General features: G+C 35.0%; 1 protein-coding gene across 1 annotated transcript in view; it reads left to right on the top strand.

Annotated features, from left to right (window-relative positions):
* Positions 1-27,428, top strand: part of HFM1 (helicase for meiosis 1) — a 109,987-nt gene that overhangs the window by 22,012 nt on the left and 60,547 nt on the right. The window contains exons 9-19 of the mRNA XM_021690122.1: positions 521-598; positions 814-972; positions 4,952-5,152; positions 5,236-5,324; positions 8,899-8,942; positions 9,050-9,151; positions 9,552-9,697; positions 10,610-10,704; positions 11,341-11,474; positions 12,707-12,754; positions 15,708-15,788. Coding sequence (XP_021545797.1) covers positions 521-598; positions 814-972; positions 4,952-5,152; positions 5,236-5,324; positions 8,899-8,942; positions 9,050-9,151; positions 9,552-9,697; positions 10,610-10,704; positions 11,341-11,474; positions 12,707-12,754; positions 15,708-15,788 — 1,177 coding nt within the window. The remainder of the gene's footprint in view (positions 1-520; positions 599-813; positions 973-4,951; positions 5,153-5,235; positions 5,325-8,898; positions 8,943-9,049; positions 9,152-9,551; positions 9,698-10,609; positions 10,705-11,340; positions 11,475-12,706; positions 12,755-15,707; positions 15,789-27,428) is intronic.

Below are 27,428 nucleotides of genomic sequence, written 5' to 3'. Positions count from 1 at the left end.
TGTTTCTCTTCACCAAGAATAAAAGTTAGAAGAAAATACAAAGTAGAAGAATATATTTGCAATGTAAAAAACAAACAAACATAAAAAGTACTATAAAGAATACTTACTAATCAGTAAGTAAAAGACAAATTACCAAATGGGAAAAATAGACAAAAGATATGATTAGGCAATTTGTTATTGAGGATAATTTGTAATCTTACTTTTTGCTTGTATTCTTTTATCTAAGTATTATGTATTGCAGAGGGAGGACCTTGGTAGGGCTTAAAAAAGGTAATTAGACTATAATTTTGTATGTTTTTGGTTAAACTCAAAAATAAATGGGGGTTTAGTTTTTTAAGCACTTGTAAGTCTATCAAAATCCTTTAAAATTTTTTTAATCTTTAAATCTTTTTCAGGATACTTTTAAGATGTGAATTAAAATATTGCCTGTCGTTTGTATCATGTTAAGATTTTTATTGATATCTTAATAACATTTATTATAATTTCTTATCATGTTAAACCACATGCATTTTTTCTTTAGGAAAAATGGGATAGCATGACTAGAAAATGGAGAGACAACTCTTTGGTCAAGCTGGTTAGACTCTTTCTCATTGATGAGGTAGTGAACACATTACTCATTTTCAGAGATAAACATAAAATGATGATTGGAATGGATAGAAAGAAACAAGGCATTTTCAACCAAACTATATGTTTGTTTTATCCCTTCAAGTGGAAAGGCTTATTTTCTTAAGAGTGTTAATATTATTATGGATTTTAATTGATTAGTTTTTTATTTTTATAGTTAATCATTTTTTTTCTTGATTTCCTTCTTAGGTACATGTTGTAAAAGATGAAAATCGTGGACCAACTCTTGAAGTTGTAGTTAGCAGAATGAAAACTGTACAGTCTTTATCTCCTCCTTCTGAAAATAGCAGCACAGTTATTCCAATGAGATTTGTAGCTGTATCTGCAACAATTCCAAATGCTGAGGATGTAAGTTAGAATTTCAGTCTATTAGATTTTTTTATGACTAGTGAAATATTTTGTCATTTTAATCTTAGAGGAAAGTGAGGGTTTTTTTCTGTAAATCCCATAACCGATTTAGTAGGAAAGTATGTTATAGAAATAGAAAATTATGGTTAGATTTCATAGGTATGGCAGTATTAGGCCTTAATATTTGGTTGATTTGGTTTAATGAAACATTTTTGGTATAAGTCTGTTGTTTACTAGTATCTAAATGTCTTGGTTTTTATGGGTTTCAGGTACCTCATTATGACTAGTAATTTGTTATGGTTGTTGTAATCAGCTGACTGTAGTTGTATAGCAAAGTATGGTGGAGAATAAAAATAATTGCTTAGGTGATTACCACCCACCTTTTCACATTCTATGTGACTGGCATTATGGAAAGCACTAATAATAGATACAAAAGTGAAAACATATAGACCCTGCCCTTGGGGAGGATCTCATGGTTAATGGGGTACACAGACAGGTAAAGAAATAATTGTACATAGTATTATACTTGTCCTAATTTTTTTTTCATTGTTTGGGCAAACTTCTTGAAAAATAGTATGGTTTCATTGTTCCTCACTCTTATTTCCTTCTCAGCCTACTATAGTATGACTTTTTTCTCCTACTACTTAGAAATTTCACAAGTAGTTCCTATATTGTCTAATCCAATGGAAAATTTTGCCTGATTTATCTTTAATTTGGCAAAATTATTCATTTTCCAGTTCTTAAGTTAACAACTTGTTCATATTCAAGAATAATAGAGAAAATTTTTAAGTATATATAATCAACAGAAACCCAGTGTTTGTCTTTCCAGATGTATAGGTGGAATCACTATGTGTGCTCTTTTATGACTTGCATGTCACCTACAGACATTTCCATGTCATTAGAAATTCTTCTTTAATATACTTTTTGTGGTTTTATTATAATTTATTTATCTAATGCTTTAATGATGGAAGATTATTTCCATTTTTGCTGTTGTAAATGGTGCTAAAGTTAATACATCTTTGAAAACATGATTATTTCTCTAGGATGAACTTCCAGAGTGGAATAACTGAGTCAAAGGATCTATAAAACTCTAAGGAAACAGTGCTTTCATAAAATGGTATAGTCATGTATACTTCCACCATCAGCCATTTCTCTGTATTCTAGCACTGGATATTATAATAAATTATTGTTATTATTACATTTAAATAGTTTTCAGGGTGCCTGAGTGGCTCAGTTGGTTAAGCGTCTGCCTTTGGCTCAGGTCATGATCCCTGGTCCTGCAATCCAGGCTCTTTGCTCAGTGGATAGTCTTCTTCCCCTCTTCCCTCTGCCCTTCCACATATAAGTGAAGCCATATGATAATTTACTTTCTCTGCTTGACTTATTTCACTTAGCATAATCCCCTCCAGTTCCATCCATGTTGATGCAAATGATGGATATTCATTCTTTTTGATGGCTGAGTAACCATTCGTCTGTTGAAGGGCATCTTGGCTCCTTCCACAGTTTGGCTATTGTGGACATTGCTGCTATGAACATTGGGGTGCATGTGCCCCTTCTTCTCACTACATCTGTATCTTTGGGGTAAATACCCAGTAGTGCAATTGCTGGGTCATAGGGTAGCTCTATTTTTAACTTTTTGAGGAACCTCCATACTGTTTTCCAGAGTGGCTCCACCAGTTTGCATTCCCACCAACAGTGTAAGAGGGTTCCCTTTTCTTCACATCCTCTCCAACATTTGTTGTTTCCTGTCTTGTTAATTTTTGCCATTCTAACTGGGTGTAAGGTAGTATCTCAGTGTGGTTTTGATTTGAATTTCCCTGATGGCTAATGATGTTGAACATTTTTTTCATGTTAGCCATTCATATGTCTGCCTTGGAGAAATGTCTGTTCATGTCTTCTGCCCATTTCTTGACTGGATTATTTGTTTTTTGGGTGCTGAGTTTGAGAAGTTCTTTATAGAGCATAGATACCAGCCCTTTGTCTGTTATGTCATTTACAAATATCTTCTCCCATCCTGTGGGTTGCCTCTTTGTTTTGTTGACTGTTTCCTTTGCTGTGCAGAAGCTTTTTATCTTGATGAAGTCCCAAAAGTTCATTTTCCCTTTTGTTTCCTTTGCCTTTGGAGACGTGTCTTGAAAGAAGGTGCTATGTCTGATGTCAAAGAGGTTACTGCCTATGTTCTCCTCTAGGATTTTGATGGATTCCTGTCTCACGTTGAGGTCTTTCATCCATTTTGAGTTTATCTTTGTGTATGGTGTAAGAGAATAGTCGAGTTTCATTCTTCTGTATATAGCTGTTCAATTTTCCCAGCATCATTTATTGAAGAGACTGTCTTTTTTCCATTGGACATTTTTCCTGCTTTGTCGAAGATTAGTTGACCATAGAGTTGAGGGTCCATATCTGGGCTCTCTATTTGTTTTTGTGCCAGTACCATGCTGTCTTGGTGATCACAGCTTTGTAATATAGCTTGAAATCAGGCAATGTGATACTTTGTGTGGAAAACCCAAAAGACTCCACCCCCAAATTACTAGAACTCATATAGCAATTTAGTAACATGGCAGGATACAAAATCAATGCACAGAAATCAGTTGCTTTTCTATACACTAACAATGTAATTGTAGAAAGAGAAATTAGGGAATTGATTCCGTTTACAATAGCACTAAAAACCATAAGGTACTTTGGAATAAACCTAACTAAAGAGGTAAAGGATCTGTACTCTAGAAACTACAGAACAGTTATGAAGGAAATTGAAGAAGACACAAAAAGATGGAAAAATATTCCATGCTCATGGATTGGAGGAATAAACATTGTTAAAATGTCTATGCTGCCCAGAGCAGTCAATACTTTGAATGCCAACCCGATCAAAATACCAATGGCATTTTTCAAAGAGCTGGAACAAACAATCCTAAAATTTGTATGGAACCAGAAAAGAACCTGAATTGCCAAGGAAATGTTGGAAAAGAAAAACAAAGCTGGGGGCATCATGTTGAAGTAAATATTTTTAATATATCAATCAATTACTTTAAGTTATTTTTTTGTACCTTGTCAGGTCATGTTCTTTACCCTTTTTTTCATATTGGGATAATAAACTTTTCTTATTGATTTGTAAGCTGTCATTAAATATCAGTACTCTGTAATTCTTGAAATTCTTTTGCCCTTTGTGATAATCACTACATCTGTGAATGCTACTTTCCTGTCTCTGTACAAATCTTCTTTCTCAATTTTCTCCTAAATTAAGGTCTTCACTCTTGGCCTTCTTCCCCTTTCAAATTAAATTCTTGTGTGATCTTTTTTGTACACATGGTAGCCTTGAAAATGTTTTAATATTTCCTTCCCCTGTAACTAAAAACTCATTAATCCATCTTCCTGTCAAAGCAATGGTCAGTTTCAGAGCAGGCATGAAGCCTAATTACTAATCAGGTTATATGAAGATAAGGATTGCTCACCATAGCTTCAGAAATTAACAAGTGACTCAGGTATTGAGTCTGAAATGTGCTTTCGGCACTGCCATCTCTCAAGTGTTTATTTGCTCTTTGTTTAAAAATTGTCAACCCTTGCCAATCTAAGCCAACCATTACTTTGCTACTCTTTGGCTATTATTTAGCACAACTCAAAAGATCTGTCATGCATATCTAGGCATAGTTCTGAAAAATAGGAAGGTTATAATGATAGTGAGAAATTCAGTTACTCTGCCAAAATCAATTTTAATTTTATTTTGGACTCTTGGGAAGGAAAATAAAGCAAAATAATAATTAATTGGGAGTTTACCATGTTGAAAAGTGGGACTAATCTTAAAATACTGCTACTGATAATACCTACCAATATATAAATAGAATAGTGTCACTGGAATATGTAATACTGACAAAGACAGCCTAATTATTTTTATACCTTCTCTTTAAAAGTGGTCTATTATTTGGTTATGTTTAGCCATAAAACTTGACTAGAAAAAACTTTTAATGTGTGTTTCTGTTATTTAAAGATTGCAGAATGGCTTTCAGATGGTGAAAGACCTGCGGTATGTCTGAAAATGGATGAGAGACATAGGCCGGTGAAACTTCGGAAAGTGGTCCTTGGATTTCCCTGCAGAAGTAACCAAACCGAATTTAAGTTTGATTTAACCCTCAACTACAAAATTGCCAGTGTTATACAAACATACTCTGATCAGAAACCCACACTTGTGGTATGGATTGTTAGTTGCTTATTTTTGAGTGTGATGTTCAGCTTTTAATATGATTAATCCAAGAATTACTCATTTATTTTCAGTTTTGTGCAACAAGAAAAGGTGTACAACAGGCTGCTTCTGTTCTTGTGAAAGATGCTAAATTTATTATGGCTGTCGAACAGAAACAGAGGTATATTTTTTCTTTTTTGTTATTGGAGATAGGAAGACTTTTAGGGATTATCTAGATGAGATGAGAAAATTAGGTTTTTTCCTTCACCTTTTCAAGTTAATCAGCCTCTCTAAGCCTTAGTTTCCTCATCTATAAATTAAAGATAATAGTAATTTGGAAGATTAAGTGAGAGTGAATCTTAGTGACATTATGATCCTGTCTTCTTTATTTCATAGCCATGTTTCTTGAAAGGTTATTCATATTGCTGTCTTCATTTTTTTTTTTTTAATCCACTTTGAATTTGGCATCTGTTGTAATCTTTCACTAAAGCTAAACTTGCTGTTGATCTCTCAGGAGCTTCTAATACATTTGATCCCTCCCACCTTATTTAAAAACTCTGGACTCTGTGCTTCCGAGATCATCCTCTACCAAGTTTCTTCCTACTTTGCTGGCTGCTCATTCTCAATCCTCTTTTCACCTCTTCTACCCAACTCTGAAGTGTTGACATTCTAGAGGTTCTCTCCAAGGTTCATTCTTTCTAATTCCACACTCCTGGGTATTTGTATCTATCACATGGGTTCAAAGAATATATGTATGCTCATATTTATATATGTCTGTGAGTTCCTAAATTTATAACTCCATTCTGAACTCTAGTCTATAGTCTATGCCTAACTGACATCTCCAATTGCATATGTATGAGCATCTCAAACTATTAGAAACTAATAGTGATTTGAACTAAGGAGGTGGCAGTGTTGATAGAGATAAAATGATATATTTGAGATATAATTAGAAGTAAGAATAAACAGGACTTGGTAATTGTTTGCCTATGTGGAGGAAGGTGAGAGAGGTGTCAGTGATAGGTTTCTGCCATGAGCAACCAGGGAGTGTTGTATAATTTAGATGGGCGAACACTGGAAGAGGAGTTGGTTTGAGAGAAAGAACCATGATTCTGTTTTGGATATATTGAGTGAAAAGGAATGGAATGCCATTTTGAGTTGGTGTAGACCAGGAAAAGAGACTGATGCTTACCTCAATTCCCCTTTGACCACTCATGTTCTAACAATTACTACAAGACTTCTTTTTGCTAATCAAGCCCCAGATTCTGTTACTATGGTTTCTCAATCTAACATGTTCAGCTATTTTGTACTCTGGTTTCTTTAGCTTTTTATTAAATACCTCTTCTTTGTATCATGCATTCAAATAACAAAATATTTCTATATTTTGGAATGTCTTAGTTAACTTCAAGAAGTTAATTGGTAGTATTCTCATAATAAGAATGTTTCCCAAGCTTTTTTTTTTAAGTTTTTATTTTAATCACCTGGTCTGAGCCTTTGGTTTTAATCCAGAAAACTTCTTGGCTACTTATGGGCAATGATCAAGCATATTGGGAGAATGTATGCATCCATTAGGTCATTTTGCTGGCAAAATCCTTTTCTATAATCAAATCACAATTGATAGTTTCCATACCAGCTGCACTTGGTTTTTTAGCATTCTTGATTATTAATTTTCTAAATGTTTTTAGCAAAGATGGGGTTTCAAAAACCAATTGACCAGGTCATTATAAAACTAGTAATAGTATAAATGTGAACTGGAATTTTTAAAATAAAGTGTAGCTATAGAGTAAGGAGACTGTAAGTAGCAAAGAGTAATTTGGAACTTTTCTACTTGGGTGAATAAACTAGTTGATCAAGTTGGGCCATGTGACTTTTAGTCAGAAACAGATGTGGTTGTCAAGCAATGAGGCTTATTTTCTTGCTCAAAAACTAACTCTGAAGGAAATTTTTAAAAACTTATAGAATTCATAAGGAATGGTTATATGACCTCCCAAGATGAATACTTAATAATTAGCATTTTGAACCTGAACCTATCTATAAGAGTAAGGAACTGAAATAGCTAACCTGTGTGCATCCTTAAAACTAATTTCCATTGCATCCTTTCCCTTTTACCCTGTTGTCTGCTGCACCCAAATTAGCTAATTTTGTTTTAGATAATTATTTTCGTACACAGAAGCATATATCATGTTTCTCCTTTTCTTACTTCCCGCTCTTTACGTAGTTACTCAAGGAAGATTTCTTTTTTTTTTTTTCTGGTGATTGGAATACTTTCTAATATATTTTATCACGAAAGGTATGAGAAATATAAAGCATGACACAAATCTAAGTTTAACTGCAGAATAGAAGGACAAAAAGTACACTTCATAACCATAATTTTAGTATCACCTTTTCCCCATGGATTATTTCACCACTTTGACACCACACAGTATTCTTATTCTTTTTTAATTTAATTTTATTATGTTATGTTAATCACTGTACATTACATCATTAGTTTTTGATAGGAAAATTTCTCTTGTCTTTCAATTCTTTTTTCCCTCTTTGTCTCTCCTTCCCCCCCCCCTTTTTCCCCCATTTTTATTCCTGTTTTTCCAGGAATGAAATGCTGGTATTAGAAACAACATGAGAGGCTCCTGGATGGTGCAGGCTGTTGAGCAACCGACTCTTGGTTTTAGCTCAGGTCATGATCTTGGGGTCGTGGGATGGAGCCCCCGTCAGGCTCCGAGTCTGCTTAGGATTCTCCCTCTCTCCTGCCTGCCCCACACTGTTCTCTCTCTCTCTCAAATAAATAAATAAATCTTAAAAAGAAAAAAAAAAAAAGAAACAGCATTAAGTTAGAGACCATGATTTGGATTGCAGTGCTGCCACTTTACTAGCTGTGTACCATTGGGCACATTACTTCTGTCAGTTTCAATTTCTTAATCAGGGTGGGATAATATGGGAATCGACTATCTATATTACCATATTATTACCATTTTGGCTAATTTCACTTAGCACAATGCCCGCTAGCTTCATCCATGTTGTCGAAAAAGGCAGAATTTCCTTCTTTCTTAAGACTGAATAATATTCCATTGTGCGTGTGTGTGTGTTTGTGTGTGTATATCAAATGTTCTTTGTCCATTCATCTGTCTCAGACACTTAAGTTGTTTCTATATGTTGGCTATTCTGAATAATTTTGCAGTCAACATAGGAGTACAGGTATCTCTTTGAGATATGATTTTGTTTCCTTTGGATATAATCCAGAAGTAGAATTGCTGGACGATGTGGTAGTTCTATATTTAGTTTTTTGAGGAATCTTCATATTGTTTTCCATAGTCGCCGTATTAGTTTACTATTCCCACCAACAGTGCACAAGGGCTCTCTTTTCTCTACATCCTCACCAGCATTTGTTATCTCCTGTCATTTTAATACTAGCCATTCAACAGGTATGAGGTGATACCTCATTGTAGTTTTGACTTTCATTTATCCCTGATGATTAGTGATGTGGAGCATCTTTTCATGTATTGTTGGCCATTTGTATAACTTTACTGGAAAAATGTTTTTTAGGTCCTTTGCCCATTTTTAAATTGTTTCTTGTTTTGCTGAGTTGTAAGTTTAGGGACTTCTGAATATGAAAGTTAGATATTCTGTACTTCTTAAAGGTGATTTTCAAACAATGATATTGTGAAAACGTTTTGATATCTATAGCTTCAAAATGATTAATAAACTAAGAGTTTTTATGTTAATGGAATAACTCTTAAAGATTTATGGTATTTTTAAAATAGGTTACAGAAGTGTGCATATTCCGTAAGAGATTCAAAACTGAGAGGTAAGTTTAGAGATTATTTTTGAATAGCATTTTCAGCTACACATAAAAGAAATCAATTATGGATGAAATATTAACAGCATATAACAGATTATATATTTTTATTATAGATATCTTAATACATGGTGTTGCTTATCATCATGCTGGTATGGAGCTGTTAGATAGAAAAGTAGTTGAAGGAGCTTTCACTGTTGGAGATCTACCAGTTCTTTGTAAGTAAAACATATTCTTGTGGCTATTATATTTTGGAAAACTATCTGTTAAGAGAAAAAAAGAAAAAGCTCAAGTATTCTGACTTATTTCTGCTTTTCTTCCAAGAATCTAAAATTATGTAATTACCCATGCATATACATGCTACAGTAAACTCTGGCAGTTTTAGTTCTTTATCATGCTACTGAACAGTGCTACCTGAAAAGTAAGAATTTAATAGTTTTTTGGTTTTAAGATGTGTTGTTATTTTACACTGTAATGTTCTTTTCCTCTTTGTTTTTCCTAAGTTCCCTATGTATGAATTTTTATTGTATTTATAAGAATATATATTTTATAAAATGATGTCTACCTGAGGCAATAAAATTATATGGCTTGAAAGTATTATTTCTTAATCTGATGCAGTTACTACCAGTACTTTAGCTATGGGAGTAAATTTGCCTGCTCACCTAGTAGTTATAAAATCTACGATGCATTATGCTGGAGGAATGTTTGAAGAGTATAGTGAAACAGATATTCTACAGATGATTGGTAGAGCTGGTCGACCTCAAGTAAGTGACAATATTTTATTTTTGTAACTTGTTTTAAAATAAGGTAAAAAGCAAAAACTGTTTTTTGTGTACTTTTTGTTAAACAGGAGAGTAACATTTCATATTCAGATTAGGTTTAAAAATAAGTGCAACAGGAAATCTACTTTAATGGAGACATAGAAGTAAAACAAGTCTCGCCAAAGGAGACATGCTGCCTCTACTCCCTCTGAGTTTCCCTTGGCTGATGGTTGGGCTGATGAATGTGTATATACTGTCAAAAATTTTTTGGTTTTTTTTTTTTTTGGTTTTGAGGTTTTTTTGTTTTTTGTTTTTTGTTCTGAATGGGGATGCTATTTGTATTTTAGATGGGACAGTTTTTCATTGTGTAGGACTGTCATACATTGCAGAATGTGTAGCATCCCCGAGTCTTAGCACAAAATGCCAATAGTGGTCCCCAGGTATTGTGACAATTAAAAATTAGCCCATATACATTACAAAACATGTCCTACCTCTAGCAAATATTCAAATAAGTCATTCATATAGTTAGGGAACATTTAGGAAGAGTATCTTTTCAAAGAAGTCAAAATATTATGTTATGTAAGTCATAGTTTTTATAAGATCAATTAGATTATATGTAAACTACACCAATCTTATAACTTTTATCCAGGTGCCTAAGTTTGTTTTGATTTTACTAATACCGAAATTATGTTACATTGAAACCAAAGTAATATTTTTACGTCTATACTCTTGGAAGGTTTTTAATTAAATTTTCAGTGAACATTCAAATTCAGAAACAGTTTTAAGGCATTTTTGACCTGTTGTTTAAGTCAGGGACTGTTTAATATAAAATGAAACTCATGAGTTCTTGAAGAGGACTGGTACCAACATGTACTCTTTTTTACTACATTTCTCTGTGTTTATTTTTTTTTCCAGTTTGATACTACAGCTACTGCAGTTATTATGACTCGGTTAAGTACAAAAGAGAAGTATATTCAGATGTTAGCTTGTAGTGACACTGTAGAAAGCAGGTAATACAGAAAATATTCTAAAAAGATGTTAATACCGCTTATATTTTTCCTTTTCACATATTAAAAGGAAATTTGATTAGGAGATTTTCTAAGGCCATTGTCTTGAAACTTTTCAGTAATCTTAAGTAGAAAGTTTGTGTCCTTTTAAGAAATTTAATAGTTAAAAAAAAGGACAGCATAATATTTTTATTCAGTAGTTTCCTAGCATGTGGTGGCATGTATCCTTGTTATAAAAGGCCAAATTAGTAATAAGACTATAATTTTCACATCTCTTTACATCTTTAAAATTTGTTTAATAATAGAGAGATAGGCAATCTGGAAGCTTTTAGTAAAGCATATGATTGTAATACTCTGAGAGAATATTCACCCTCACTCTTTTTAAGTAATAATGTCTTCTGGAGCCATGGGATAGAGAAAAATCTATAATTTTTTAACAGTTGAACTGATTTTTATGGTTTTCTCTTATATTTTTGAAAATTAAGTTATTTTTCATGAATTAATAATATAGCAATGAGTATATTATTCAATTATATTCAGTTGTTGAATTATTCAAAATATTATTGCAGTTTAAAAAGTAAGGTTATGGCATTGAAATACATATTACTAATACAAAGGTTTTGTTTTTTTTTCTACTAGTTTACACAGACATCTTATCGAACATTTAAATGCAGAGATAGTGTTACATACCATCACAGATGTGAATATTGCTTTGGAATGGATACGATCAACTTTGCTTTACATCAGAGCCTTGAAAAATCCATCTCATTATGGTTTGTTACTTGATTTGAAAAAGTAGTAAATGTTTCAAGCCAGTTGAAACTATATTTATGCTATTAAGTCACAGAATAGATTACAGACACTAATAGGTAACAGAAGTAAAAAATAATATTCATAAATACATTAGAGGCAAGAGTAGACAAATATGAGAAATCTTTATCTGTTTTACTTCCAGTCTTTTAATAAGGTTTGAAATCACCATTAAAAATAGATCTTTTAAAAAAAATTAACTCAAATAAAAATAATAAAAGTGACTAAAATTATTTTTTAAAAGTTAAAAAAAATTCTTAAATTTTGTCTGAACTAGTGTTCAAATCAAAGGATATAGTACTGCTGTTGCTGCTGGAGTTTGCATCCTGCTTCTAAAGCTAACACACATGTGGTTATATTGCTTCTAGAAGGTTCTTTCATATGGTACGGTCATAAAGTAAAAATACTTGGAATTGTGGGGTGGGAAGGATGGGGTGACTGGGTGATAGACGCTGGGGAGGGTATGTGCTCTGGTAAGCACTGTGAATTGTGCAAGACTGTTGAATCTCAGATCTGTACCTCTGAAACAAATAATGCAATATATGTTAAGAAAAAAAAAAAAAAGAAGAAGAAGAAGGTAGCGGGAGGGGAAGAATGAAGCGGGGTAAATCGGAGGGGTAGACGAACCATGAGAGACGATGGACTCTGAAAAACAAACAGGGTTCTAGAGGGGAGGGGGGTGGGAGGATGGGTTAGCCTGGTGGTGGGTATTGAGGAGGGCACACTCTGCATGGAGCACTGGGTGTTATGTTATGCACAAACAATGAATCATGGAACACTTCATCTAAAACTAATGATGTAATGTATGAGGATTAACATAAGAATAAAAAAAAAATACTTGGAATTGCTGAATATCAAATTATATCAAATTAAAACCTGATTTGTTGCAATACTATTCTCATGTACACAGGTTCAAAACTTTAAGATCTCCAAGGGGAAAAAATACAGTATGCATGGTCATGGTTGTACAGTAAAAAAAGCAAAAGATAGCCAATTGATATTGAAAGGATTTTATAGCAGTGGTTATTTTCTATAGATAGCTAAGCCTTGTTTTAACTCATTAAGCTATTTTTCCCCCTATTTAAAATTAAGTTAGACTACTCTTTTCTAGTTAACTCGGGTATAAACTGAGCCTATAAAAATGAGTTAAGTCCTTTCTATTTTAATTTTTTATGAATTTTCATAACTTTTACAGGTTTTGCATCTGGATTGAACAAAGATGGAATTGAAGCAAAATTACAAGGTTAGATGCATTTCCTTGTAAAAAATTATATTTTATAAATTTTAATGAAAAAGGTCAGTTAGTGTGAAAGTAAGAATACTCTTTGGTAAATTATTTCTTAAAAAAGTAAACTTGTTTCCAGAAAAAAATATGTGAAGTATTCCTTTTTCACATGCAAATAAAGTTTAGCACATACGCTTTTTTACTGAATTAATGAATTTTTTAATTCTATCAGAATATCTTCCTTTTTATAATATGTTAACTTTGTTTTTATTTTAAAAATGACCCTCATCTTTGAAAATATTGCCTATAGATATACAACTCTTCATTTTTCTAGTAATTACTTGAATATATAAGCCTACCTTGATTATGGGCTTCTTATCCTAATCTGTGCTAATGATATATTCCCATCAAATCCCAGCTTAATTTTTCAATTAATTAATACTTCATTACCTGTCTTTTCAAATATCAAAAAATTATTGAGCATTTATTAGGTTAGAAATTATCAGTTCTTCTTTGTATTGAGATTCTCTTTCAGTGAAAGAGAAAATTTTAGATCCACTAAAAATATTTAGCCAGTTTTGGGGTACCTCACTGTCTCAGTTGGTAGAGCATGCAACCCTTGATCTTGGGGTTGTCAGTTTGAGCACCAGAGCCTCACATTGGGTACAAAGATAACTTTAAAGGGGGAAAAAAAGGATCAAGGAGTAGACGTCCATCTACAGAGCAGCACTCCTAGTCTAGACCCTCACTTGGTTAGATCTGAAAATATTTAGCCAATTTTAATTTATTCTCTACTTGGATATACACATATGGCATATTAAAATGCAGAGATAAGGATGAAGCAGTAAAATTATCTTGATTAAAGAATAAATATATTGCTGAAGCAAGGTGCTAAGCAATAGCATATATTCATAATGGTGCTATTGAGAAACAGATCTATAAAAGAGTTGTATTATCCTTTATTTACTGATCAATTTTATAATGGAGTTTTTAAAACATATTTTTTGATCATAATGATCAAATACACCAAGATAGTCCAATATAGTCTTGCTATATTCTGATAATTGTAATGATTTAACCTTTGTTAAATTAGCAGAACCACAGTTCATATTTGCCTTATCTTTAGTCATTATAGGGTAGCTAAGTTTTACCTATAAAGAATAGCCAAGCTTATTATATAACTGAATATAATATTTTGGTATCCCTGGAGATCTGCTTTAAATCTCTTAGGAAGGATCCGTAGCATTTCTAAATTTGGTTATACTTTCTTGCTCAGGATCCACCAGTAGTTCCCTTATCACTCTTAGAATAAAATGCAAACTTTCACCAGAGCCCACAAATCCACCTTGATATCTCCTTGCCTATTTCTCTGGCTTCATCTCTTGTCATTTTCCCGCTCTTTCATTCTGTTTTTCTAAATCGGATCTCTTGCTGTTCCTAAAACACCAAACTTGTTTCCACATCAGGTCCTTCCATTCTTTTCCTTATTCCTAGAACACTTCTCACATATTTTACTTGTGGTCTCCACCTTCATTTCATTCAGATCTTTGATCAAATATTAACTCCTCAGAGAGGCCTTCTTGGACTACCTTAATTAAATCTACCTCTTCAGAGAGGATGGTAAAACAATTTTTATGATATTATTGCTGTTTTCCTTTTCTTGGAAAGGTGACATGCTTATGTTGAAAATTAGGATGAATATATCCTTACTATACGAGATATTACATAGCTTTATATCAGAAATACATAAAAAGTTAAAACCTAAAGAATTCTTATTTTCTAGGTCCTTTCTCTCAGCTTTATTTTCTTTCATAGTACCTTTCAATGCCTGAAACTTTATTATTTATTATTAAATTCTGTACTGTTTTCTTCCATAAAATATAAGTTCTGTAGAGAAGAAACCTTGACTTGCTTACTGCTGTAAACCTAAAGCTTAGAATAGTGCCCAGCATATAATGTAGTAAGTATTCTTCTTTGACTGATTAACTTATTGCGTGTTAATAGTGGGTAATTAAGAAAATTGGCAAAAACTTCAAAAGCCTTACTTAACCAAAACTTAAAACTTTATCAAGCTGCCTAAGCAACGTTGCTTAAACTGAAGTTATTTCTCAAAGAATTTTGCCTTTTAAGGGCTGTGTTTTTGTGAGTGGCTCCTCTATTTAAGATTGAACAGGTTGTGGCATTCCCACTCCCTGCTCTGAATTACCTTCAATCTTCTGGGCTTTATAGCATAGAACAATGGGAGCACTGTGGGCAGCAGGCTACTACAATTGCTCTGATCTTCATCAGTCAGTGAGAGCTGAACTTGCATTACTTCCTGTTCAGAGGTTCCTTCCAGGTAGCAATAGTAGCATGTTAGAGATGCTCAAGTAAGTACTAAAAGCATCAGCTGAAATAGTCACAAGTGGTTGCCTCAAGAGTGTGGCAAACTCAGAGGAGGGAAAAGACTGGTGTTTTTTGAACAATCTTTGTAGATCTATTTGAATATACTTTGTGTGTATATATCTTTGATAAAAGTTAAAAAAAAAAAAAAAAAAGAAAAAGAAAACCAGGCCACATTGGATATCAGATAGCAGGGTGGTTACATAGACCTGGAGCAAGTAACCTAGCTTCTCTATTTCTTTGTTTCCTAACTTGTATATGAAATAATATTAGTACCTACCTTGTTGTGTTATTATGAGAATTAAATGAGGAAATACAAATATCCTCATTTAAAATAAAAAGTTCCAAGTTGTAAATGTTATTTCATAACTTATTTTGATAATTTATATTATTGTTACTACTAGAAAATCTTTTTAGCCTATTAACTGGCTCTTTTATTTAATGAATATTTCCTTACTACTTAATTAGCGACTATAGTTTTTCCCACAGCAAATATATAGAAACAGAACTTTAGCATATTTGATTATAAACTCTATTTTGTGCTGCTTCCTTATCTTAATAAAATAAAAATATGTTTATTATTGGACAGAATTATGTTTGAAGAATCTGAATGATTTATCATCTCTGGACTTGATAACGATGGATGAAGATGTTAATTTCAAACCAACTGGTAATTTTTTTTTAAAGATTATTTATTTATTTGAGAGAGAGAGAGAGAGAAAGCACCAGAGAGGGGAGGGTCAGAGGGAGAAGCAGACTCCCCACTGAGCAGGGAGCCCGATGCGGGACTTGATCCTGGGACTCCAGCCAAAGGCAGACGGTTAACTGACTGAGCCACCCAGGCACCCCCCAACTGGTAATTTTTACATCAGTTAGTAAATTTAACAGTTGCTTAAGACTAAGACTAAATTTTAAATAGTTAATATTAAAAGACATTCAAAAAAGAAAAAACAAATAAAAAGACAATAAAAGACATTCAAAAAACAAAAAAGATGAAGTAATTTTTTTCTGATGTTTATTAAATAATAACTGTCAGGGAAAAAATTTTTAAAAATATGTTCTACTAAAATTTAGATGATACTAAAATTAAATTGTGGTCTCAGTTGTCTCAGCAGGGTATCATCATTGTTAGCATGATATATTTATGTAAGAGTCCTATTTATAAAACTATAGAGCTTCTTTTTGACAGGTCCTTTGTTTTCACTGATTCTGGTGACTTTTGGCAGAGAATTGAAATATTCAGATCTTTGGGTCACTTCAAACCTCTTATAATTCTTGTAGATACTCTTTTGCCAGTTCTTAATTATTCAAACATTGGTTATCCAGATGGTTACTTCGGCTCCTTTTCTTTCTCTCTTTCTCTATTTCATTCTAGTTAGAGTACAATAGAAGAGATAAAGAATGGTTTGTAGTTTTTAGCACTCATGATTAGAAGTTTCTTGGGGGAGCATTTATTTTGGGGGGGAGGAGCAAGATGGTGGAGGAGTAGGAGACCTAAATTTCGTCTGGTTCCAGGAATTCAGTTAGATAGTTATCAAACCATTCTGAACACTTACAAACTCAACAGGAGATAGAAGAAAAGAATAGCAGCAATTCTATGAACAGAAAGTCTACCACTTACTGAAAGGTAGGACATGTGGAGAAGTGAATCCGAGTCAATATTTGGGAAGATAGACCATGTGGGGAGGGAGCCTCCATCAGCCGGCTACCAGCAAGTGATAGAGCAGCGGAGCACAAAATCAGAACTTTTAGAAGTCTGCTCCAGTGAGGGACATCACTCCAGCAGCTAAGCAGGGAGTGGAACCCTCACTGGGACAGTGTGATCTCAGGACCCTCGGGGTCAAAGAAAGACAGGGGGTGCCTGAGTGCAGCAGAGCTCCCAGGTATTGGAGCAGGGAAGCCAGCTGCAAAGACGGAGCCGAGGAGTGAGCTCTCAGCTCGGGGTTGCCAAAAACCGTGATCCATGGCACAGTCAGGCCCCTGCTCTTTGAGCAGGGACCCAACAAAGGGCAGATCCGGGGAGACTCCCCTTCCTCCCACAGGAGGAGCAGCATGGGCGCTCACCACAGTAATCTGCTGGGTTTGGAGACTCCAAACGGGATCATGTGCCAGAGATAGAAACGGTTGGTCACAAACCAGGTGAGCACAGAGTGCAGCTGGGGACCAGGGAAACAGGAGTGATTGACTGCTTTTCTCTGAGGGACCACTGAGGAGTGGAGCCCCAAGCTCTCGGCTCCTCTGGGGCGAGAGATTGGGAGGCCGCCATTTTCAGTTTCATCCTCTAAAGCTGAACAGAAAGCTTTCGGGGAACAAAAGCTATCGAGAGCAAACCCGAGCAGATTACTTAGTCTGGCTCCTGGCAAGGGCAGTGCAATTCCGCCTGGGGCAAAGACATCTGAGAATCACTACAACAAGCCCCTCCCCCAGAAGATCAGCAAGAACATCCAGTCAAGACCAAGTTTACTGATCAATGAGAACTGCAAAACTCCAGTGCTAGGGGAATACAGCACATAGAATTCATGGGGGCTTTTTTCCCCATGATTCTTTAGTCTTTCAAAGTTAATTTTTTAAATTTTCTTTATTTTTTCTTTTTTTATTTTTTTAGTTGAATTTTTCTTCTTTCCTTTTTCAACCAACATCTTACCAATCCCTTTTTTAAAATCTTTTTTAATTTGCATTTTTACAGTCATATTCTATCCCTTCATTGTATTTAATCTTATTTTTTGTATATATATAAGTTTTTCTTTCCTTAAAGTTTTGGGACACAGCTTCTTATAACAGACCAAAATATACCCTAAATCTAGTGTATGGCTTTGTTCTAGTCTCCTGCCTGATCACATTCTCTCTCTCTCTCTTTTTTTTAAATTTTTTTTCTTTCTTTTGCCAACCAGCTTCTTATCTCATCAATTCCTCTTTTAAAATCTTTTTTAATTTTCATCTTTACAGTCATATTCCATCCCTTCATCGTATTTACCCTTATTTTTGTATATATATGTTTTTCTTTCTTTAAAATTTTGGGAGGCAGTTTCTTCTAACAGACCATAATACACCCAAATCTAGTGTGGGGCTCTGTTCTATTCACCAGCCTTATCATATTCTCCCCCCACCACCCCTCCGGTTTCAGGTCTCTTCTGATTTGTTTACTGTATATTTTTCTGGGGTCGTCATTACCCTTTTAGCATTTTATTCTGTCATTCATCTGTTCTTCTCTGGACAAAATGACAAGATGGAAAAACTCACCTCAAAAAAAAGAAAAAGAGGCAGTACCAATTGCCAGGGACCTAATCAATACGGATATTAGTAAGATGTTGGAACTAGAGTTCAGAATGATGATTATAAAGATACTAGCTGGGCTTGAAAAAAGCATAGAAGGTACTAGAGAATCCCTTTCTGGAGAAATAAAAGAACTAAAATCTAACCAAGTTGAAATCAAAAAGGCTGTTAATGAGGTGCAATCAAAAATGGGCTCTAACTGCTAGGATAAATGAGACAGAAGAGAGATTTAGTGATACAGAAGACCAAATGATGGAGAATAAAGAAGCTGAGAAAAAGAGAGATAAACAACTACTGGATCACGAGGGGAGACTTCAAGAGATAAGTGATACCATAAGATGAAACAATATTAGAATAATTGGGATCCCAGAAGAAGAAAAAAGAGAAAGAGGGTCAGAAGGTATATTGGAGCAAATTATAGCAGAGAACTTCCCTAATTTGGGGAAGGAAACAGGCATTAAAATCCAGGAGGCACAGAGAACCCCCCTCAAAATCAATAAAAATAGGTCAACACCTTGACATCTAATAGTAAAACTTACGAGTCTCAGAGACAAAGAGAAAATCCTGAAAGCAGCTTGGGACAAGAGATCTGTAACCTACAATGGTAGAAACATTAGATTGGCGAGAGACCTATCTGCAGAGACCTGGCAGGCCAGAAAGGACTAGCATGATATATTCAGGGCACTAAACGAGAGAAATATGTAGCCAAGAATACTATATCCAGCTAGGCTGTCATTGAAAATAGAAGGAGAGATAAAAAGATTCCAGGACAAACGAAAACAAAAGGAATTTGGAAACACGAAACCAGCACTATAAGAAATATTGAAAGGGGTCCTCTAAGCAAAGAAGAGAGCCTAAAAGTAACATAGACCTGAAAGGAACAGAGACAATATACAGTAACAGTCACCTTAGAGGCAATACAATGGCACTAAATTCATATCTTTCAGTAGTTACCCTGAATGTAAATGGGTTAAACACCCCAATCAAAAGACACAGGGTATCAGATTGGATAAAAAAAACAAGACCCATTGATATGCTGTCTGCAAGAGTCTCATTTTAGACCCAAAGACACCTCCAGATTGAAAGTGAGGGGGTGGAAAACAATTTACCATGCTAATGGACACCAAAAGAAAGCTGGGGTGGCAATCCTTATATCAGACAAATTAGATTTTAAACCAAAGAGGTGAGGAAGAGACTATATCCTACTTAAAGGGTCCATCTAACAAGAAGATCTAACAATTGTAAATATCTATGCCCCTAACATGGGAGCAGCCAATTATATAAGCCAATTAATAACAAAAGCAAAGAAGCACATCGACAACAATACAATAATAGTAGGGGACTTTAACACCTCCCTCACAGAAATGGACAGATCATCTAAGCAAAAGATCAACAAGGAAATAAAGGCTTTAAATGATACACTGGACCAGATGGACTTCAGAGACATATTCAGAATATTCCATCCCAAAGCAACAGAATACACATTCTTCTCTAGTGCCCATGGAACATTCTCCAGAATAGATCACATACTGGGTCACAAATCAGGTCTCAACCGGTACCAAAAGATTGGGATCATTCTCTGCATATTTTCGGACCACAATGCTTTGAAACTAGAACTCAATCACAAGAGGAAAGTCGGAAAGAACTCAAAACATGGAGGCTAAAGAGCATCCGACTAAAGAAAGAATGGGTCAACCAGGAAATTAAAGAAGAATTTAAAAAATTCATGGAAACAATTGAAAATGAAAACACAACTGTTCAAAATCTTTGGGATGCAGCAAAGGTGGTCCTAAGAGGAAAGTATAGAGCAATACAAGCCTTTCTCAAGGAACAAGAAAGGTCTCAAATACACAACCAAATACACAACCTAACCCTACACCTAAAGGAGCTGGAGAAACAACAGCAGATAAAGCCTAAACCCAGCAGAAGAAGAGAAATAATAAAGATCAGAGCAGAAATCAATGAAACAGAAACCAAAAGAACAGTAGAACAGATCAACGAAACTAGGAGCTGGTTCTTGGAAAGAATGAATAAGATTGATAAACCCCTCGCCAGACTTATCAAAAAGAAAAGAGAAATGACCCAAATAAATAATATCATGAATGAAAGAGGAGAGATCACAACCAACACCAAATAAACACAAACAATTATAAGAACATATTAGGAGCAACTATATGCCAGTAAATCAGATAATCTGGAAGAAATGGATGCATTCCTAGAGATGTATCAACTACCAAAACTGAACCAGGAAGAAATAGAAAACCTGAACAGACCTATAACCACTAAGGAAATTGAAGCAGTAATCAAAAATCTCCCAACAAACAAGAGCCCAGGGCCAGATGGCTTCCCAGGGGAATTCTACCAAACATTTAAAGAAGAATTAATACCTGTTTTTCTGAAACTGTTCCAAAAAATAGAAATGGAAAGAAAACTTCCAAACTCATTTTATGAGGCCAGCATTACCTTGATCCCAAAACCAGACAAAGACACCACCAAAAAGGAGAATTACAGACCAATATATCTGATGAACATGGATGCAAAAATACTAGACAATACTAGACAAAATACTAGACAATAGGATCCAACAGTACATTAAAAGGATTATTCACGGGGGCGCCTGGGTGGCTCAGTCGTTCGTTAAGCATCTGCCTTCAGCTCAGGTCATGACCCCAGGGTCCTGGGATCGAGCCCTGCATCGGGCTCCCGGCTCAGCAGGGAGCCTGCTTCTCCCTCTCCCACTCCCCCTGCTTGTGTTCTCTCTCGCGCTGTGTCTCTCTCTGTCAAGTAAATAAATAAAAAATCTTTAAAAAAAATAAAAAATAAAAGGATTATTCACCATGACTAAGTGGGATTTATTCCTGGACTGCAAGTTTGGTTCAACATCCGCAAATCAGTCAATGTGCTACAATACATTAATAAAAGAAAGAACAAGAACCATATGATCCTCTCAATAGATGCAGAAAAAGCATTTAACAAAGTACAGCATCCTTTCTTGATTAAAACTCTTCAGAGTGTAGGGGTAGAGGGTACATACCTCAATATCATAAAAGCCATCTATGAAAAACCCACAGCAAATAATCATTCTCAATGGGAAAAACTGAGAGCTTTTCCCCTAAGGTCAGGAACATGGCAGGGATGTCCACTATCACCACTACTATTCAACATAGTACTAGAAGTCCTATCCTCAGCAATCAGACAACAAAAAGAAATAAAAGGCATCCAAATCAGCAAAGAAGTCAAACTCTCACTCTTTACAGATGATATGATACTTTATGTGGAAAACCCAAAAGACTCCACCCCAAAACTGTTGAACTCATACAGGAATTCAGTCAAGTGGCAGGATATAAAATCAATGCCCAGAAATCAGTTGCATTTCTATACACCAACAACAAGGCAGAAGAAAAATTAAGGAGTCAATCCCATTTACAATTGCACCCAAAACCGTAAGATACCTAGGAGTAAATCTAACCAAATAGGCAAAGAATCTGTACTCAGAAAACTATAGAATACTCATGAAAGAAATTGAGGAAGACACAAAGAAAGGGAAAAACATGCCATGCTCATGGATTGGAAGAACAAATATTGTGAAGATGTCAATGCTACCAAGAGCAACCTACACATTTAATGCAATCCCTATCAAAATACTATAAACTTTTTTCAAAGAAATGGAATAAATAATCCTAAAATTTGTATGGAACCAGAAAAGACCCCGAATAGCCAGAGGAATGTTGAAAAAGAAAAGCAAAGCTGGCGGCATCACAATTCCGGACTTCAAGCTCTATTACAAAGCTATATCATCAAGACAGTGTGGTACTGGCATAAAAACAGACACATAGATCAATGGAACAGAATAGAGCCCAGAAATGGACCCTCAACTCTATGGTCAACTAATCTTTGACAAAGCAGGAAAGAATGTCCAATGGAAAAAAGACAGTCTCTTCAACAAATGGTGTTTGGAAAATTGAACAGCCACATGCAGAAGAATGAAACTGGACCATTTCCTTACACCATACACAAAAATAGACTCAAAATGGATGAAAGACCTAAATGTGAGACAGGAATCCATCAAAATCCTTGAGGAGAACACAGGCAGCAACCTCTTCGACCTTAACCACAGCAGCTTCTTCCTAGAAACATTGCCAAAGGCAAGGGAAGCAAGGGCAAAAATGAACTATTGGGACTTCATCAAGATAAAAAGCTTTTGCACAGCAAAGGAAACAGTCAACAAAACCAAAAGACAGTCGACAGAATGGGAGAAGATATTAGCAGATGACCTATCAGATAAAGGGCTAGTATCCAAAATCTATAAAGAATTTATCAAACTCGGCACCCAAAGAACAAATAATTCAATCAAGAAATGGGCAGAAGACATGAACAGACATTTCTCCAAAGAAGACATACAAATGGCCAACAGACACATGAAGAATGCTCCACATCTCTTGGCATCAGGGTAATACAAATCAAAACCACAATGAGATACCACCTCACACTGGTCTGAATGGCTAAAATTAACAAGTCAGGAAACGACAAATGTTGGCGAGGATGCAGAGAAAGGGGAACCCTCCTACACTGTTGGTGAGAATGCAAGCTGATACAGCCACTCTGGAAAACAGTATGGAGGTTCCTCAAAAAGTTGAAAATAGAGCTACCCTACGACCCAACAATTGCACTACTGGTTATTTACCCCAAAGATACAAATGTAGTGATCTAAAGGGGTACGTACACTCCAGTGTTGATAGCAGCAATGTCCACAATAGCCAAACTATGGAAAGAGCCTAGATGTCCATCAATAGATTAATGGATAAAGAAGGTGTTGTATATATACAATGGAATATTATGCAGCCATCAAAAAAAATGAAATCTTGCCATTTGCAATGACATGGATGGAACTAGAGGGTATTATGCTAAGCAAAATAAGTCAATCAGAGAAAGACAATTATCATATGATCTCACTGATATGAGGAATTTGTGAAACAAGACAGGATCATAGGGGAAGGGAGGGAAAAATGAAACAAGACGAAACCAGAGAGGGAGACAAACCGTAAGAGACTCTTAATCTCAGGAAACAAACTGAGGGTTGCTGGAGGGGAGGGGGGGTTGGAGGGTTGGGATGGCTGGGCGATGGACATTGGGGTGTGAATGTGCTATGGTGAGTGCTGTGAATTGTGTGAGACTGATGAATCACAGACCTGTACCCCTGAAACAAATAATACATTATGTGTTAATAAAAAAAACCCACATATTTATTTGGGGGAAAAAAAAAGTTTCATGGTGGAAATATTGACTTCATTATTTCAAATTAATCCTTAATAGAAGTTGGGAGCTATAGAAAAGTTGTTAAGAAATCGGAATCCTACTGTTAGCATTTGACTTGTATCCTTCCATTTTTTAATGCATTTTTTATATATTTGCAACCATAGTTTAGAAATGTATGACTTTGTATCATGTTTTTACTTGTATTTAATATAAGGTTTTAAAATTTTTTCTTTATCTCTGTTTTTTTGCCATTTTAATTACTATGTGTCTTGGTGTGGACCTCCTAGGGTTGAATTTTTGGGAGGATCTATGTGCCTCCTGGATCTAAATGTCTGTTGCCTTCCCCAGATTAGGGAAGTTTTCAGGTATTATTTCTTCAAATAAATTTCTTCCCCCCTTTTCTCCCTTTTCTTCTCAGGTCCCTATAATGCAAATGTTATTACACTTGAGGGAATCACTGAGTTCCCTAAGAGTATTCTCAGTTTGCATAATTTTCTTTCCTCTCCTTTGCTCAGTTTGGTTACTTTTTGTTACTGTCTTCCAGGTTGTTAATTTGTTCCTCTGCTTCATCCAGCCTATTTATTCCATCAAATGTATTTTTAATTTCATTTATTGTGCTCTTGATCTCTGATTGGTTCTTTTCATCTATTTATATAAGGTTAAGTTTTTAAAGCAAGTTATTGCCCTTACTCTCGGCCCTAGATATATAACTGTTTTTTCTTTCTCCCATGGTCCTTCTGATAAACATAATTTTGTTTGTGAAAATTATCTTTTGTGTATTCTAGAGTGTCTCATTAGAGGGGGCATGAGAATCATTAATGTAACTTCATCTATTATTCTTTAGGTACTTTCACTCTCAAGAATCTAATTCCTACTATCGTTCCTTCCCTGTGGAACTTCTTGAATACACGGATACCATTCCTTCTACTCTTGAATATACCAAATAAATGATCTATGATGATCCTTCTCCATCATCAGTGACTATTACCTGACTAATTTTCTCTTAGTAATCTTTTAATTTTCCTCTGCTTTAGCGATCTCTCTTTGCTGACCATTTTGCTTTACTGTGGGTTTCTTGAAGTTGCAGACCTTGGACCTTCATTCCCAGTTTATGATTATTTTCTTAAAAACATGGTTTACCTTCAAGCTTCAGCTACAGTCAATACATAAATGAATTCAAAACTGTAATTTTGATTTTGGTTCTCACCTTCTTTACAAAATTTGTGCTCAATTTTCTTTTTCTTTTTTTTAGATTTATTTTATTTGTTTTTTTTTTAAGTTTTTATTTATTTATTTGAGAGAGAGAGTGCAAGAGTGATAGCAAAAGCAAGAAGAGGGAGGGAGAGAGACAAGCAGACTCTACTGAGCACAGAACCCATGCAGGGCTCGATCCCAGGAAACTGAGATCATGACCTGAGCCAAAATCAAGAGTGGGACGTTTAACTGCCTGAGCCACCCCGGTGCCCCAGTGCTCAATTTTCTGTTGGAAGTCTTTACTTACATAAATAACATGAAACTTGACATCCAGAAGCATGTAACAGTTAATTTGACTTGGAATACTGTGAAATGGAATGAACATAAAAGTTGGGTTCCAAAACCTGGATTTCATTCCCAATTCTACCACTTGCTAGCTGTGACCTTATGCTCACTGAACCTTAGTTTATTCATCTGCAAAACAGGAATATATTATGTGTCCTACTTACATTATTGGGTTGTTGTGATGATCAAATGGGATAATCAATGTAAAAAATTTTTACTATAAACATGAGTTGTTGCTCTCTTTTGTCCAAGGTTAGAAAGTATATCTCTGTCTATATATTTGCCTATCATTCTCAATAGCATAACCATTTTGCCAAGCTTGAGATTATGAAATATTTGATATCTTTGATTTCTCTTTAATTCTTCTGTCATTCCATGTCCAGGCTATACATATACATGCATATTATATATATATGTGTGTGTATATACATATATACATATATACACACACATATATATATATTTACACACACACACACACAAAGTTGATAGATGATAGCTAGCTAGCTAGCTAGGTAAATAAAATTTATTGTAAGTAGTTGGCTCACATGAGTATGGAGGCTTAGAAGTCCCAAGATCTGCAGTCAGTAAGATAGAGGTCTAGAGAGCCAATGGTACAGTTCTAGTCTGAGTGTGAAGGCATGAGAACCAGAAGAATTGATGGTGTAAATCCCAGCCTAAAGCTGGCAGTCTTGAGACCCAAGGAGAGCCAATGTTTCAGTTCAAGTCCAAACTCAAAAAAAGACCCATGTCCCAGCTCAAAGCAGTGAGGCAGAGGAATTCGTTCTTACACCAGAGGGTCAGGCTTTTTATTCTGTTTAAGTCTTCAACTGATTGATGAAAATCATCCACATTAGGAAAGGCAATCCGCAGGGCACCTGGCTGGCTCAGTTGGAGCTTGCAACTCTTGATCTTGGGGTTGTAGGTTGGAGCCCCACATTGGGTGTAGAGATTACTTAAAAATAAAATCTTTCAAAAAAAAAAAAAAAAGGCAATCTTTACTCGGTCTACTGATTCAAATGTTAATCTCATCCAAAAACATCTCCACAGACACATCCAGAATAATATTTGACCCAATATAGAGGTACTCTATGGCCAGTTGACAGTTAAGTTGACACCTAAAATTAACCATAGCAGCTTAACATAAGCTACACAAATCTAGCTGAAAGTAGCCGAATTCTCAGAATAATACAGCACTGCACATGATGCCCTTTTACCTGGTCTTCTCTGGGCCCAGGTTGGCCATGTACTGTGCCTTGAAAGTACATATTACCCAATGTCCAGTCTCTGAACATATTGTCTTTTGTGTTTATAATCGGTAGCCTCAACTCTTATTACACCTTACACCACTAAGTTATTTAAAAAAAACACACACAAAGTGTTTATGTATGTATGCATGCATGTGTCTATGTATGTATGTATAACTTTATGAGGAATGTAACATGTCTTTTAAACTGTGTTAGTATTTTTATTAGGATAATTATTGAGGTTAGTGTTCTTTTTATGAGGTTACATGAATTGTTTAGTTGTTTGCTTCAAAGAAGGAAAGAAGGAAAGAGAATTTTAACCTAAAATGCAGTGCTAAGGCCATTTAGCAAAGCTGATGGAGGATCTTTAATTCAAAGTTCCCTATCCAAGGAGTTCTTGTCTTATAGGCCTACCTTAATATTCCTGCCATGCTTAGTCATTGGTTTGGAGCAGAGCATCTCATGTGAAGTATGATCTTGGTATAAACATAGTGATAGATTCAGAGTATAATAGCTGGAGCCATCAGTCAGTCACTTCTGGTAGTAAGAGATGTGGGAGGTGTATTCCCATGGCCTCTATTTCTACCCCACCCCCCAATCCTATGGCCTTTACTTTGAAATATACTGAATTTGCTATTATAAGAATATTCATCATTCAATACCATATTGATTAAAAGTTGCATCTTTATTTCCACCTTCACTTGCAAATCTTTTAAATTTTTTCCAATCCTTCTATTTTGACTCAATGAAAATTGAGTGGGGCTCCAACCTACAACCCCAAGATCAAGAGTTGCAAGCTCCAACTGAGCCAGCCAGGTGCCCTGCAGATTGCCTTTCCTAATGTGGGTGATTTTCATCAATCAGTTGAATGCTTAAATAGAATAAAAAGCCTGACCCTCTGGTGTAAGAAGGAATTCCTCCTTTCTAAGTTATTTTTATACCTTACCTAGGAATCTTTCATCCTTTCTAAAGACTTTTTTTTTTGACACAGAGAG

The sequence above is a fragment of the Neomonachus schauinslandi genome, chromosome 4 (genome assembly GCF_002201575.2).
Source record: "Neomonachus schauinslandi chromosome 4, ASM220157v2, whole genome shotgun sequence".
Lineage (NCBI taxonomy): Eukaryota > Metazoa > Chordata > Mammalia > Carnivora > Phocidae > Neomonachus > Neomonachus schauinslandi.
This window is presented reverse-complemented; position numbering and strand designations above follow the sequence as displayed.